This window comes from Gambusia affinis, linkage group LG01 (genome assembly GCF_019740435.1).
Source record: "Gambusia affinis linkage group LG01, SWU_Gaff_1.0, whole genome shotgun sequence".
NCBI lineage: Eukaryota > Metazoa > Chordata > Actinopteri > Cyprinodontiformes > Poeciliidae > Gambusia > Gambusia affinis.
The window spans coordinates 42,433,634-42,449,271 of record NC_057868.1 but is presented as its reverse complement, the minus strand read 5'-3'; the positions used below and the strand labels follow the sequence as shown (position 1 = coordinate 42,449,271).

At 37.9% G+C, this 15,638-nt stretch overlaps 1 protein-coding gene across 2 annotated transcripts in view; it reads right to left on the bottom strand.

Moving 5' to 3' along the window:
* The window catches only part of LOC122836168 (TOX high mobility group box family member 2-like), a 105,571-nt gene that overhangs the window by 60,034 nt on the left and 29,899 nt on the right, over positions 1-15,638 (bottom strand). Inside the window, exon 3 of one of the 2 annotated variants that reach the window (XM_044125913.1) lies at positions 2,023-2,100. The exons of the other annotated variant lie outside the window; for it this stretch is intronic. Coding sequence (XP_043981848.1) covers positions 2,023-2,100 — 78 coding nt within the window. The remainder of the gene's footprint in view (positions 1-2,022; positions 2,101-15,638) is intronic. 2 annotated transcript variants of the gene reach the window in all.

Genomic DNA, 15,638 nt, shown 5'->3' with positions numbered 1-15,638 from the left:
TTTACAAATAGGATGTTTAAAAATCACAGAGAAGTAACTATAACACCTTACACTGAAACAAATTGACTAAAGATATATATCATGTGTCATAGTACATACATTATTGGATACCCACAAAACCAATGTTTCACCAGGAGGAACATCGCTAGAACAACAAACATGTTGTTGCTACAGCATAGCAACAGTCAGAGACATTTGACCAATGCAAAAGATTATGCAAAGCAAGAAGATGAGTCAAGTGGGAAACCGAAACCCTTTAAGTACGTACATAAACAAGAGAAATATCATAAATAAATGTGATGTACGAGAGGAAAGAAGATAAAACAGTTTTATTTGAATTTGTTCAGTCAAATCAGTCTCTTAAATGTCATGCACTTCAAAGTAAATTGTATTTAAAGCGAGCAGAATGCTTAGGTTCATAGAAGAGTTCAGGAAATAAACTGATCCTGTGTTCAAGGACAATGCCATTCTAAGCTTTTGTGATTTATGTAAAGACTGGTGATGAAGGAGAATTTACTTCTAAACAAGGTTATTTGTACTTTTGGACTTTCTTTATTTAAGATTATACAACTCTATGTGCTACATTAAGGCACATGTGAACTGTTGGTTGAGCACGCATTTACTTTAAAACCAAACATCCGAGCTACTTTTACGCATTTAGCTAAGATGTACGCAAGTGAAGAGTATTACAATCAGACACCTGTGAGAAAAAACTAGAATTAAATACACAATTTGATTCTGAACCATATAAATAAAAGAACTTGAGATGTAAAAGATAAGAGAATCCTTTTTAATCCAAAAACAAACATCCATAGCATCATACAACCTTAATATGATGACCCATGTGTGACCTGGATTGTCCATTAAAGAGAACCATTGATTTCATTTTGTTTTCATTCAAATTTAAGGTCACACAACTTGCTTTGAACTGTTTTGAATGCAAAACAGCCCACTGAAAGTCAGGTCATGCATAAGCACAGTTGTATTAAACAGTCATTCACACAAAAGGCTTCTTTATTTTTTTGTTTGTTTGACTCATATGAATTAAAACTAATATTTATATAGACTGACTAATAGAGAATTTCTTTGGTTACACCAAGAAAGCCAGTCAGTAACTTTTGTCTCCAAATTGCCTGGAGGGTAATTATTATTTCAAAGGACTGTGTGATCTGAATTGATTAAGAATCATTTAGTAAATAAAATGCAGAAATAAATTTCATCTAAATGATTTAAAAGAACTTTTAGATTTAAACTGTACTTTCTTCTACCTCCAAAAGAGTTATTACGGTAAGAACTGCAGCGACGTTTCTTTCTTTCTTCTTCTTCTCCTTTTTATTTATTTTTTTTTAATTTTGGAATGTTTTCACACATTACGTTTCTGCAATTACACGCTTCTAACGTCATCTGTTCCTGTAAAACAACCGCCTAAAAATATAATATGTGGTGTCAGAGATTTAAAAAAGTACTCAAGATGTTATTTTGTACTTTTTTGTGAAATATAATAATGGTGCTTGAAAATATCAGACATCCATGATTTTGGATAGGAACAAGACAAGAACATAAGAAAATTCAGCTGGGAACTTTACAAAACAAATAACCTGCACTGTTTTAGTGGTTCTGCCTTTTGGATGAAGCCGTTTTGGATACAGAACATCAAACTAAAACATATTATACACTTAAATGTGTAGGGGTTATAGGCAAATTAGACAGTCAGCTTGGGGCCAGTTCTGTGAATTGACAACTAGTCTAACAGCTTTTGAGTTTATTAAGTTTCTCAAAGTTGTCGTGTTGAGCAATGAGATGGTGTTCTCAAAATTTGTCTTCTACATAAGGTCAAAGATCTTGAAAACCAGGTCACTATTGCTTTCAGCTTACAAGCAAAAAATGGCACTTCATGCTGAGAGCTATTTTTAGCAGCTCTAATTTCCCCCAGCAAGACATAACAATAATATATCTCCCCATTGTCTCTGTTTGAAGGCTTGTAGAAAGAAAAATATGGGGGCTTCAGCTAACATATCTCACCATAGCAATGGCCAGTCTTTTCCTAGATGGGTTGATGCCTGAAGGGGGGGCTGTGCGGAGCCTAACACTGTACTGGGCCTGTGGTCAGAAAGACAGACAGCAGGTAAAGGAAGAGAAAGAAAGGACAAAAGTAGGGAAGGAAACAAGATGCGTGGGCTTTAGTTTTGCAGAGTAAAAGCAGGGAATTTGTTAAGAACCCTTTCCTCCTGCTCCACCTCCTCCTCCATTCTGCCTGTTGCTTTTCTCTCCTGTCATTCCCAGCAATTGAATGTTGGGGGAGGAGTAATGACACGAGACTTACACGGTGACTCAAAGCAGGGCTTTGCGAAGGGAAAAATTGAGGTTAATGAGCTGACATCCCCTCCGCCCCCTGAGCATGTTTCGTCCCCACATGCATGCCGCCCAGCTCTTTTACATACACTGACAAGCATATTACACAAAACACATCAACCAGGCAGTGGGGCTGAGCAGGGGCACTAAGCCAAGGGGAGTCGGGAGATGTGTTAGCTAAGATTTTATTTTGAAAGCTAGCAAGAAACTAAGCAAACGTCAAGAATGAATCACATCCAAAACAAACATATGAAAGCATCATGATAGCATGAGTAATGTCCAAGGATTAATGAAATTAAATTTGTTTTTCAGGATGGACAACAATCAGAAAGACAAAAACAAAAACATCAACATTGCAATTAAATAAATAAATAAAAGTAAAGTAATTCAAGACAATACAGTAAAAGTCATAGAGAGCAATAAAAGTAAGACTGAATATTTATTTGATAGGGACAAGATTCAACATGTCACATGCTACTGCATTTGTGTCATGGTTGATTTGCTATCCTGTTCAAAGCAAGCAGGCAAAGAACCAGAAGAGGAAAATACCACAAAAGTCTATCTGTAAGTCATTAGAAAACTCATATTGACGGAAATAATGTAATATTACATTTACCATTATTTTGTGGAAATTTTAAATATTCTAATATTATCAAAATGCTACAACATTTATTTTGAAGGATGGAAGGAAGTACTTCTTGAGATGCGCTGTTGTATTTGACACGGTCAACTATTAAAGATTTTCTATCTTGCTGACAGCTACCTAACCATTGGAAAGCATTCAATCACGTGTTTGTGAGGCGACATATCAGATACCTGACAAGAAGAAACTGTGACAGCAAAGAGGAAATAATTTATGTTGTGTCAAACAATCCATCCAATAACAAGTTGAAGCTGGCATCTGATTTTTACCTCTTAATCTGGGCAGCATTTGATTCTCTGCAGTTCAAAATCCAACATATTTTAGACCAGTTAACATTGAACTGGACATCAAACAGAGATTCATTAAAACAGTCATTTGACATTTGTTAAAATATGTATTTGCAAAAACACAAAAATAAAAGTCCTTTGTTAGACATTAGGATATCCTTACATCACATACAAGCAAGTATTCAACAAATATTGTTGTAATACTTTATTGTCAGAGTATGAATACAAACACATCCCAAGAGAAAAAAAAACGTACAGCACATGGAAAGAGCAGACAATGGCTGGTGAATGTTCCTTGTTGTCTGATGTACAAAAGCCTATTCCAGTTTAACCGGGTCAAACTATGAAACTGTGAACCATAGGGAGACGGCAGATAGTAAAACTATCTAAACATGTTTGTAAAACTTTTACTCTATGTGCAAAACACACAAACCAAATTTTCATTAACAAAATCTTGTCTTGTTCACAAAAACTCAGTATTTAACAACAAAAAAATAGGTAAATTAACTGGAAATGTTTGTTAGAATGAATGAGGTGCCATTTTACTGAAGGCTAAATATTCTGTAGTGACAAATCAGGCAAACCAGTGAACTTAGCCCAGTACAATGACTGGCCCAAGAAAACAAAACTTTAATGTCAAGTCTCCCAAATTGTAGAAAAGTGATCATTTGTTTTGTTTAACAACTGTATTGTTGCCAGGAGTGTAATGAGATCTTGTTGCAGATGGAAATTTCACATTTCTTGTCAAGGTGAAGTCTGAATTAGTAATGGGGTCATTAGGAAATAATTCAATAGTTTGCTTCAGGTGTTTTAGACCAGAAACACATCTAAAGGTTTGAAACCCCTGATTTAAAATGCAGCTTGTGATTTCTGCAACCTTTATGCCATGTGAAAATAAAACAATAAAAGTTTTCCCAAAAACATTGCTAAAATGTCACGTCGTTCTCATAAATCCAAAGCATTGTGAGCTGGACGCGTGGTAGGCAATCTTCCAAATGTCGACAGACAGCCTGACTTCACCAAAAATGGAAACGGTTTGATTTAGTCAGGTCTAACTGTCAGCCCTTTAGGTCTCACCACAAGCATGACTAAAAAGAACAGTCCACCCACAAGTACAAAGATCTTACAGACGTCTCAACAGTTTGGTTATTAAGGACAAACTGCTCTTAAGCCCACAGTACAGACCACAGGCTAAAAACATCATGTTATTACAGAGCCCAGAGTGCTGAGAAAAACCAATTAGACCTTCAGATGCTCCCCCATTTCTTGGTTATCACGTGGTGGCGAGTGGGTGTAGATGTTAAATAAAACCTTGCTGGCCTTTAACTTGCATCACCGGAAAACCAAAACGAAAAGGTGAAAGGTTGTTTTTTTTGTTTGTTTTTTTTTTCCAACAAAAGAATTTGCCCCAGCTGAACTTGCATTCTCATATGACCGCTAAAAATACAATGAATGACAATGAAGCAAAAGCTTGACTGAATGAGGGCCTCGAAAAACATTTTTAGAAAAAAATAAAATAAAATCTTTTTACCTCTATGAACATTTATCAGACAAAGATGTTTGAATGAGTTGTTGGAGCATAAAACTTCAACATGACTTGTTTGTTTTCTTCTAAAGACTCATATGGTTTCATTTATTTCCAACCCTACTTTCATTATTTATCTTTACTAACACATACTGCATCATTTTTCTCAGTAAATATTTTGCTAATGGAGCTGATGATCTGATATCCACACCAGATCTCAGTAACAACTCAAGTAATTTACACTGAAAGTAATAAAGCAACAATTTTTTGTGTGTACGGTGGGATGACACTAATAACAACTGATGAAAACATAAAAAAATAATGTCCAAAAAGACAAAGAAAGTAGGGCAACACGACTTAGGTCTGACAGGATTTAGGAAACAATCCTGTCAAATTTATATTAGGTGATTTAGTCCCTGTTTATGACCTATAAAAAGGTTTCCTCTTTACCGAAATATCAAACAGGAAGCATGTCATGGTTGGTAAATGTACAGTTTTGGATCTTGCATTTTCCTCTTTAAGTAATGCTTTCTACTCCCGCGGTTTCTCTGCATATTCACTGTGCAACACTCCACTGCTGAAGAAAGGTCAATGCTGAAGCCTATTTGATGTTTGCTGCAGAAAATTTGGACAACCCAACGAACTAGTGGGAGAATACAGTCTGGTCAGATGAGACCAGAACCAAAAATGCTTTGAATGTCATCGTACATGCGGTGCTTGGATGGGAAATGGACCATCACATCATTTCAAAAATAACCTACAAACAGTAAAGTATGGCGTTGAAGGCCTAAAAAAGATGCACTGTGAAATTCTCCAAGTGTATGTGAACATCAAAAAAAAAAGAAAGAGAAGCGATTTCCACTTGTAAGTCTAACTCACAAAACCAACTGGCGAGCAAGTTTTTATTTCACATTTACCAAGATGTGCTCGATACTAATCTTCACCACCATATTTTTTGAAAAGAAAGCTTGTGTACCTTAACTGCCTCAAATAAAAAGAGCAGAACTCAGGAAATAAAGTAACAGCCTTCATAAAACGAGAGCTGAACAAAGAAGCAGCAGTAGAATTGATAATGGTGTGCAGACCGCTCTCAATGAGCTTGAAAACAATGAGCGAAGGACAGATAGTCATTAGCAGCCATTGTGGATCTTTCGAATGAGTCATTCGCATGGAGGCTTGTGCATTTTTAATAAAAATTAAATTGAAGAGCCCCCAAGAACACAAACTCTATAAAATAATAACAGCCATTTCACCTTCGCACTATCCCAAGCCTCTCAATTATTTACCACTAATGAATTGCTCCGGGCCATGTTTTACAATACCAACCATCCCAGAGAGACAAATCAGCTCTCTGAAATACTTAAACACATTTACTCCATTCTGCTTAACTTCTCTCATGTGAGAGAAACAGTGATGTTAAATCTCCTGATTCTTGTTGCATCAACTGAATCTATGTTTAATTTCCTCAGAATCTCCCCTAGTAGATTACAATTTACTGGTAAAAGGCAATAAGTAGGTCATTGATGCTTCACTTGTGCTTTTCATCTGTAATTTTGTCAGAAACAATAAAGGCATGGTTTGCTTTTATTATAGTGCAGCATGCTGCAGCTACGGTGCTACAGCTCAGGTGCCAAGCCTGCAGCTGCAGCAGTTGCATTTGTACGCCTTTCTTTTCAGGGATTCTTACATTCGTATAGGTAAGTTTACTAAGTATTTATAAATGTGCATATCTTACATGCAATGTGCCTTCAGTTTTATTCTCCTAAAGTTCTTTTTTTTTGTTTTTTTCCACCGACCAGTCAAGAAAATTCAAAGATTAGTTCAGGCCAGCTTAAGTCCGTTCCAGATGTAATCATGAGTCCAGAGCTGTAACTATATCGGACACAAATTAAAGTGGAATGTATCCCATTCCTGGACAGCTGGTGGAGGCAGATTCCCATAATAGTGCAAAAGAAAAAATAAATAAATAAAAGACTCATGGAGAGAGTTTGAAAGAAAACATAAACTATTTTCATTTCAACTGCTTTACGGATTAAGGCTTTAGGCTCTAGAAAAAAAAAAACTGCATTAAAATAATCCACCATTTGCATGTTTTATCTCACAAAGGAGACTCACATAGACACACATAAACCAACCCCCAACGCCCCTCCCTACCTTCTTCTCCTCGCTCCCCTCCCCCCATTCTGCACGCGCACCCCTACAAGTTACACATATACACACTGTCATCATTAAACACACACACACACACACATTGAGATCAACCTGCTGCCATCTGCTCCACGCGCTCTGTACAATCCTTGCAGAATACATTATTCACTGCAATACATCACATCGCATTTCCTCAATGTCAGAGCCTTGCGCTGAAGAAGTCTGAGAGAGAATGGAGGAAAGAGGAAAGAAAGCAAAGGATCTATTGCACCGACTGGAGAAAGAGAAAGGATTTGGCCTGTTGTGCTGTAAGAGTGGTAGGGAGAATTAAACACAGGTTTATTTGACTTTAAGGTGAAACGAGGCTGTCAGCAGAACACATTCCCATTACTTCCAGCAGGCTAGATTACAGTTTGAGACAAAGAGGTTAGTGTATGAGAGTGAAGGACAACAGCTGCTGTGAACATGAGAGAAACTGACACATACAAAGAAAACCAATAGCATCCAACTGCAAGCTGGATGCTCACTGAGACAGACAGCCTTTAAGTGATTGCACCTTCTTTTTAAATGGCCATTTGGAAGTGCTAAAGCTGTCATATTGTCTGTGCATAAACATATAAATGGAAGCAATAAGTGGGAAAGTTTATTTCCAGGTGTAATTCCACTTCCAGCCACAAGTAGCTTGCTGCAGATGATTCAAATTCCTTTATTAAATACAATTTTGAAGAACGTTTTCTCAAGTAAACATATATGAATATTTACAGTTAAAATAAGATATTTACAAGCCCTGCATAAAAAGATGTGGACTGCCAGACATGTAAGACAACTAAAATGTCCCTGTGTAAGTCAGTGAGATTACTAAAATTACTTATATTTGCTAATTTTCTGAATCATGAGGGAAAGAGTGTTTAGGTATTTTTCCCAACTTTCATGAAATTCAAGTCTATTTACATTTATTTTTTAAGCTATATACCAATAATCTGCTAGCATGATTAGAGAAATTGTCCATTTGAATGACCAATTTGCTTCTGAGCTTTAACTTTCTGGCAGATGATCATTTATTTTGAGAAGTACCGGTACGCCTGTTCCTGTCTGCAGAAAAACACCCAGACGACATGAAGCCACCACCTCACCAACTAACATTTGGGATTATGTTCTCAGGCTTCACTATGTTTTCAACCAAATGAAGCAGTGGCCATTAAAACCAAATACTTCAATAATATCTTTATCCTAACACATCATGGGCCTAAGAAAGATATGGTATCTGGTGCTGTGTGGTTTTGCAATCTGTAATCTGGTTCTTTCTATTGCTTTTGGAGAAATGGCTCCTTCCATACGGACTGGCCTTTTAGGTCATGTCAATACAAGGTTATCGCACTGTGGAAAAGGACACTTTCTTACCAGCTTTAGGTAGCATTTCAAGTCTTTTGTTTTTAGCTTGATGCATATATTTCTTACCAAAACACAATCCTCCCTGGGACACAGACCATATCAGCTTCCAGAGGGATACAATGGCTGGATAGTTCCATGGTTTTTATTTTTTGGTTTAATTATTTAAACAGATGAACGTGCCACCTTCAGACATCTGGTAATTTTACTCATGGATGAACCAGACTCGTGGCTTTACAACTCCTTTCCAAGTGTGTTTTCTGTTTGTTTTTCTTCAAGATGCCACAAAAAGCAACAGTGGGTTAGAGGTTTGCCTTAAAATATACCCACATGTGTGTCTCCATTCAACTCAAAGGCTGCAAATTAAGCTCACTATCCCACAACTCAGTTGTCTTAAGTCCCCGAAATGCATAAAGGTGGCGTACTGCTATTCTATCAATAATTCAGACTTTGAAAATGATTATAAAAAAATCTAGGAAAATGTTTGATGTTCCAGGATTTATCAAAGTCCAGGATAATAAGTTGTATTATTAATGTTCAATAACAATATTGGACAAGAACAATAAATACTATAGTAAAGGGATGAACACACTCAGAAACAATACGAATTACGCAGACGAGGGTTAAGCCACAAGTAATTGTTTTCCTAAACCGAAACAGATACTGAAGGATTAGTAAAGCAAAGTGTGCCCACTCTTAAACCAAAGTTCAAGGTAAGAGACCAAGGGACCAGGCTCAGTGAGAAAGACAGCACTTCTAAAGCTCTAACCAACAGTGACTTCTGTGGTAGTACAAGACTGAAACAAAGCTTTCACCCAAAGAGACAGTAAGGAGAGGAGTCCAAATCTCTGTGGTGATCTTGTCACTAATACCAAACAGGCTCATCTCATAGCCAAACAGACCATTGATAACTCTTAGAATTTTGATCAGCCTAATTCTTGCTGAAAGTAGTTCCTCTCCTCGTTGAGTTAGGATAGACAATTTGTCTTGAAGACCACTTGTGCTCGTCTTCAGAGCTTCGTTCATCAACCTCATTTTTCTCTATAATTGGTGCTAAATGTTGGTTTTCCTTTGGTTTATGAAACATCATAAATATAGAATAAAAATATGTTCTTCTGTTTTGCTTTTACCAAACAAAAAACAGACATTAAGATCATTTACTCTGACAGATGTCCACCAAAGCTCCCAGTAGCAGGTACAGTATCTCTATTATCTGAAGAAGGCAAGTCATTACACACTAACGTCTTCTCTTATTTTGTTCGGAGAAATCTGCCCAAAGTCAAGATGTGCTGTTCATAAACAAACCCCCTCGTGTTGGTTTGAGTCAAGGATTAAGAGCCCAAATATATGTCTTATATTTTCCAGATGGTGACATGGTGGGTGTATAAAGGGTTGTCTAATGTAGTTAGTTATTTTGGACTTGTTGGATGCAAAATAACGCTTTTAATTAGGATATATTCGCTCTTTGTTTTCACCCTCTATGACATCTGTAGACAGCGTGAGAAACAATCCTGCATAGTTTTAACTGCTACAAATGCTGCCAACTACTTTCTCTTATAAATAAATAGACCTATTTGACATAATGCTATTATAAATTGCATTCAGATAATAAAAAAAGAAATACTGGTTTTGTTTACTGTACGTGTCTCACTGTCTATAGTTTTCTATGCAGGTCATGAGCTCATCCACGAGTGTGTTTTTGTGAGCATCAGCAGCACAGAGAGAGAGAGTGAACAGCTGGCAAGCCCAACACTTGACTACATATTGACCTGTTTTGCATTCACCTGTTATTCAGCCAAACCTAATGCTTGCTGCAACTGAGGTGCAAGTAACCTTGTTGCAAGCACCAGCCAAGAATGTCTCAAGTAATTTGTCAAGCTTGCCTAAATGTCATTGTAACAAAAAATTTTTTAATTTGCACCCTTTAAAAGAAGAAAGAGCCACGTTTTGCAGAAAGACAAGACTGCTAACCTTTGTCAAATTTTTACACTACGTGCAAATACAACTGAGTCACACAGCACAGCTTACTTATTGTTTTTTTAAAAAGATCTTTTTATGGTTTCCAGGAAATTGCACCCGATCTCCTGATTGCACATATCTAGCCTTTAAAAATGCCATTTGCTTATTTAAATAATAAGAACAGGGAAGGAGTGAGGGGGTGGGGGAGGGGGCATTGCATCCAACACTTTTCTTATCTGCACTTCACTCCTCCACTTTCCCTCATGTTTCCCTTGTGTTTTTTTTTTTTTCCCACACTCCGATCTCCCTCCCTCCTCTTTTCCCAGATGCCCTCGCAGCTCTTGTCTGTGTTTGGGCTGCGACTGCGAGGGGTCACTGCCTGCCTTGTCTCACACGTGGAGAGCACAGCGTGCATGTAGGCGTGTGTGCGTGTGCGTGTGTGTGTGCGCATATGAAAGAAAGACACAGACACAGTTATTGGATAATTATATGAATGAGAGTGGAAGAACATGAGAAAAAAAAAAAGAATCATGGATGTGTGAATTTTTCCCAGTGTGTCAGTGTCTTTCCAATAGAGTACGCGTGTGTGCGTGAGGGTGTGTGTGTTTGTGTTTGTAACACGTGCACGCGCATGTTGCAGAGCTCAGTGCCAGGTCTCTCTAATGAGTCTGTCAGGGGCTGTTAGCGACGGCGTGCTCCCCTGGCTCAGCGCACTCCTACAGACACTGCGATTAGCCGGGCCAACGGCACGCCACCGGGCCAGATTAAACACTCACCATGCCGCCAGGGAACACACACATACACACACGCCAATCCACGCATGCAGACATTACAGCAAGCGATGCACTCACACCCGATAGCACACATTCTTAGACACACAGCTTCATCCAGCATTGTGCCTATCAGCCTGATGTGATACAGTAACACGTACTTGCCCTCCAGAGCCAGGTGTTGATGGCACCGGCGCTGAAGATTAATGAGAAAAATAAACATTACACGTGCCGTCAATGGCACAGGAAAGAACGTGCTCGCGCTTCATCAGTCTGTCCGCCGTTATTGAATTCTTGTCTGCCGCTAATTTTGAACATCACTTAGAATTAAGGGCAGCCCTTCTGGCTCCGGCAGCTTTCAACATCTTCATTAAAGCGACATGATTCACTAATTACAGGTAATTACTCTTTAATGAGCAGCCCAGATGAATGAGAAGATATGCAGACGAGGGCATGCATGGCTACATTATTTTTAATTCCTCCAAGGCCATTATCTAAGTTTGCTGTTTGGAGATAGGCTACTTGACCATTAAAATGTCTTCAAAGAAAGCTAGTTGAAATATTCAACTGCTTGGACTATATGGATTATTGGTACGTTGTGCCTGGTTACATACAGAAAGGCAAAATGTTAGTTCTGCCTATCTATACAATGATCATTCAAGAACCCAAAAGCTTCTTTGAATATTGTTTTTTCCTGAAACATGACTAGTGATTTCCTCCAGATTAAAAACGAAAAACTTTCATCAACCTTTGAACATATTGCATGTGCTTGCAAATTGTGTTTTTATTGTTTCTTTTACAGACCTGAAAATAATTACATGTCCCATATATACTTAATTTATTTGATTTTTTTTTTTCAATCATCTTTCAAATCAGGCCTGTTTACTACCAGACCTTAACAACTGAGGACTACCTTAACTAGAACCCGTCTGACAACCTGAAATGGGCAAAATGATCTCAAAGTCAACACATAACGCCACAGTACAACGAATTCAAGACTAGATGAAAACAAACAAAAAAACAATGCGACATCTATGAGTTTGGACAGGGGAACAAAAGGATTTCCAAGACTTGGAGTCTTACAGTGAACCACAGTGAGAACTATTATACACAAGTAAGTAAAACAAGAAACACTGGTGAACCTCCGCTAAAGGGCCAGGTTTACCATGAGAACCTTGAAGACTCATCCTGGAGGTCACACAAAAAAACTCAGGTCAGCACAAGCATTACAGGTCTCACTTGCCTTGGTTAAAGTTGAAGTTAAGAAAGTTCATGGTTCAACAAAAAAAAAAAAGAAAGAAAGAAAAAACTGGGCAAAAACAACAATCATTAAAGAGTATCTATGTGAAAACCAATATCAAGCAAAAAAAAAAATAAAAAAAATCATTACAAAGGCCCACTTCACATTTGCCAAAAACAAATATTCTGTAGATTGGCAAGACATCTTTGGATAGTTATATAGCAACTAGCACACCTTATTAACAAACAGGGTAAAGGTAATAATGTGAGGCTCAGAAGCTCTTTTGATTCAGTATTTGGACGAACCTTGAACTTTGCACTCTACTAGCAAAGCAATAAACTGAAGAATATAAACAAGTCCACCTCTGAGATTCTGCACCCCCCAATTAGTTAAAACTTTTAACGTTTAATCGTTAAAGTCTGGACTTCTGAAGCAATCTGGTGGATTTGGAAAACTCTAATCAAGCTGGTGTTGAGAATTTATCCATTCTCCTCGCTACGTTCTTGATGTATGAGGTTGAATGTATGAGTCCAAGAATTCATAAATTCCATTTATTAATACCAAAATACAGGTGGTCCATTTCTCATGCTGCCGTTAGGAGTTAGCAGGACAAAATGGCATCAAACTAAAGTTTTCCATTCTTTTTGTTAGCCTATATCTAAGGTGCACCCAAAAGAGGGTGTTCCTTAGTGTGTCATATCTTATAACCCTAGCTTTGAGGGAATTTCCTGACATGTAATTTCCTTTAGCTTTAACTTTGGAACTAACTAAAAGAGATAGAAGGAAAAACACAGAATTATTTATTCTCAACACCGGTCATGCTTGAAAATCCTTAGAAGAAAGAGTAGAACAGCATTCTCCCAAAGTGAAATTAAAGACTGATTGCTAGTTTTCACAAATGCTTAGTTGGCATTTTTGTAAACTTTGGTGGCATGGTTTCTAAATTTAGGCTGACATTATCATTTTACATGCCCAATTTGGTTTGGATCTGTAGTTTTGTACATAAGTGTGTAAGAACAACTAAATTAAGCACAGCATCGGTGAACATATGCAAAGTTAAGCCCAGTGTCTAACTATGCAACAGTTTGCTACACTTCCTTTAGATTCCTAATGACGAATGACCAATATACAGTGTGGTCCATTAAAGACACACAAGCCGCAGTGGCTATGATTTTGATTACAACTTTGGGTTTTTCCAAGGCAAGCATTTATAAGTAATCAAAGTGACAATGTGAAGAAGTGAGAGGTGTTTACATGTAACTGATTGAATAGCGAAGCCTTTTTAAGTCAGAGGTGGTAGGAGGTGCTGTAACTGTAAACTCAAAACAAAGACGGGTTCATTCTTCATTCGATGTTTAACAAGAGGAAATAATTTTTTTTTTCTTTTTCTCTGCACAGAAACCACCAAGTGAAAATGAGATTGATCTAACAACTTACTAAACAGTCAAGTTTCTTATCTTGGGTCTAAGAGAGAAAAAAGTCCCCACTAGAAGACATTGCACCAATTTTCCTCTCTTTCTGATTCTCCTCCCCCTCTCTTACCGTCTCTCGTGCCAAGTGGCCTATTTTTACCTCTCCATGTGGTGTTTCATGGTTTTCCTTGTTACCACCACGTTTCCTGTCATCAGTCTGTAGGTACAGTTGCAGTTACTGAAAAGGTACTGACACCGTTTGTTTAACTGCTGCTTCCTCAGATGTGGTCAGAGATCTTTGTCTTCATCTACAAGGCAATAAGGTCTTGACGTGTTTCACGGTTGCCCTTTTGCATCTGATAGTTTATTAACTGAAGGAAAAAAAAAAGAAGCAATTCTCGCCTGAAAACATTTCCTTTCTTTTTGTTGCAGAATCAAGTCACGCCATTATCAGACAATTAGCACTAAGTTTAAGATGCAGTCGTCTGTTCAATGTGCTGCACTAATACGTGCTCTGACACTGACTTCTCCTGCACTCTTTATACTCTAGAGTATATCTATCATGATGCCATATGCAACAATACGGCACTGTGCTCTCTCTCTCTCTCTGAAATGTGCAGAATGTGGTATACTGTACTACAAAATACAATAGAGTAATTGTGTTTTGTCCCTTGAGGGAAGGAATGACTTGGAATAGTAGAAATATCAGCAAGGAAAGTCTGATACTGTAAGTCCTTCCACTTTACATGAAATGTGTTTCATGTTCTGTACTGCGACAGGCGTTATTGGATTTTCCTAGCATTATCATGTATTTCAGCACCTTACTATAACCCACTTTATTGGCCTTTCCATCTGCAGGGCAATTAGGCCAGCACACACCAAACTGTCCGAAATTATTTCCAGATGTGCATGAGTGGGATTCCTTCTTGAAATACAAATACACTTTTAGACACGAGACGATAAACAATGGAATGCCAACGGGCTGCACGGAGCTGGCTGTCCTCTTTGTGCTGCGTGTCTTCACTTGTGTGACACACACTGCCTCTTTTGTTCCGACACTCACTACTTATGTTACTGTAGAGTTCTAATGCACACAGATCGATCGCATACTTTCCATTTCAACACATCCAGTTGATGTCCGGACACAGTTGGAATTGATCCTCTTCTGCCAACACAAAGTTTGAGGTCTATATGTCTTCGGCCGTCTCGCAAAAGAACTGTTTAAATGAGAAGGATTTATTAAAACGACGTCAAAATCGCAAAGCCTAAATTTCTAAGCCACAACTGGATAAATGTAATACTGGTGATGTCAACTTTGAACTTTTTCCACATTTTGGCAGCGCCACTCAAACTTCAACTTATGTTGACAGAAAAACACAAAGCATGAATAATCGTGGGAAAAGAAAGGACACTAGAAATATACAATGGATTCACAAATATCTGTAAAGTGTGGAGTGCATTTGTCTGCAGTTCCCTTGAAATATATAACTTCATAGAACCTCTTCAAAATAAAAAAACGGCAAGTCTTTTGGGACTGCATGTCTTTTTCAGTTTTACGCATCCACAGAAATATTTGTATATTGTTCTTTTCAGAGTTGCTTAAATTCAGTCAGATTGGTTGAGTATCTGCCAACATCTGTCTCTTGCTATAGATTCTCAGTAAAGTTTAGGCCTGAACCATTTTAACACTAATGTGCTTGGATAGGCACCCTTTACCTTTCGCCATATGCTTATGCTTGTTGTCCTGTAGGATGATGAACCTCGGCTCAATTCTCAAATCCTTTCCAATCTCTAAAATGTTTTCTTTCTGCTGAATAAATCCTTCCCACAGCATGATGGTGCCACCCCCATGTTTTAAAGGTAGGAGGGGTGTTTTCAAGATGATGTGCAGTGTTGGTTTTCTGCCACATTGC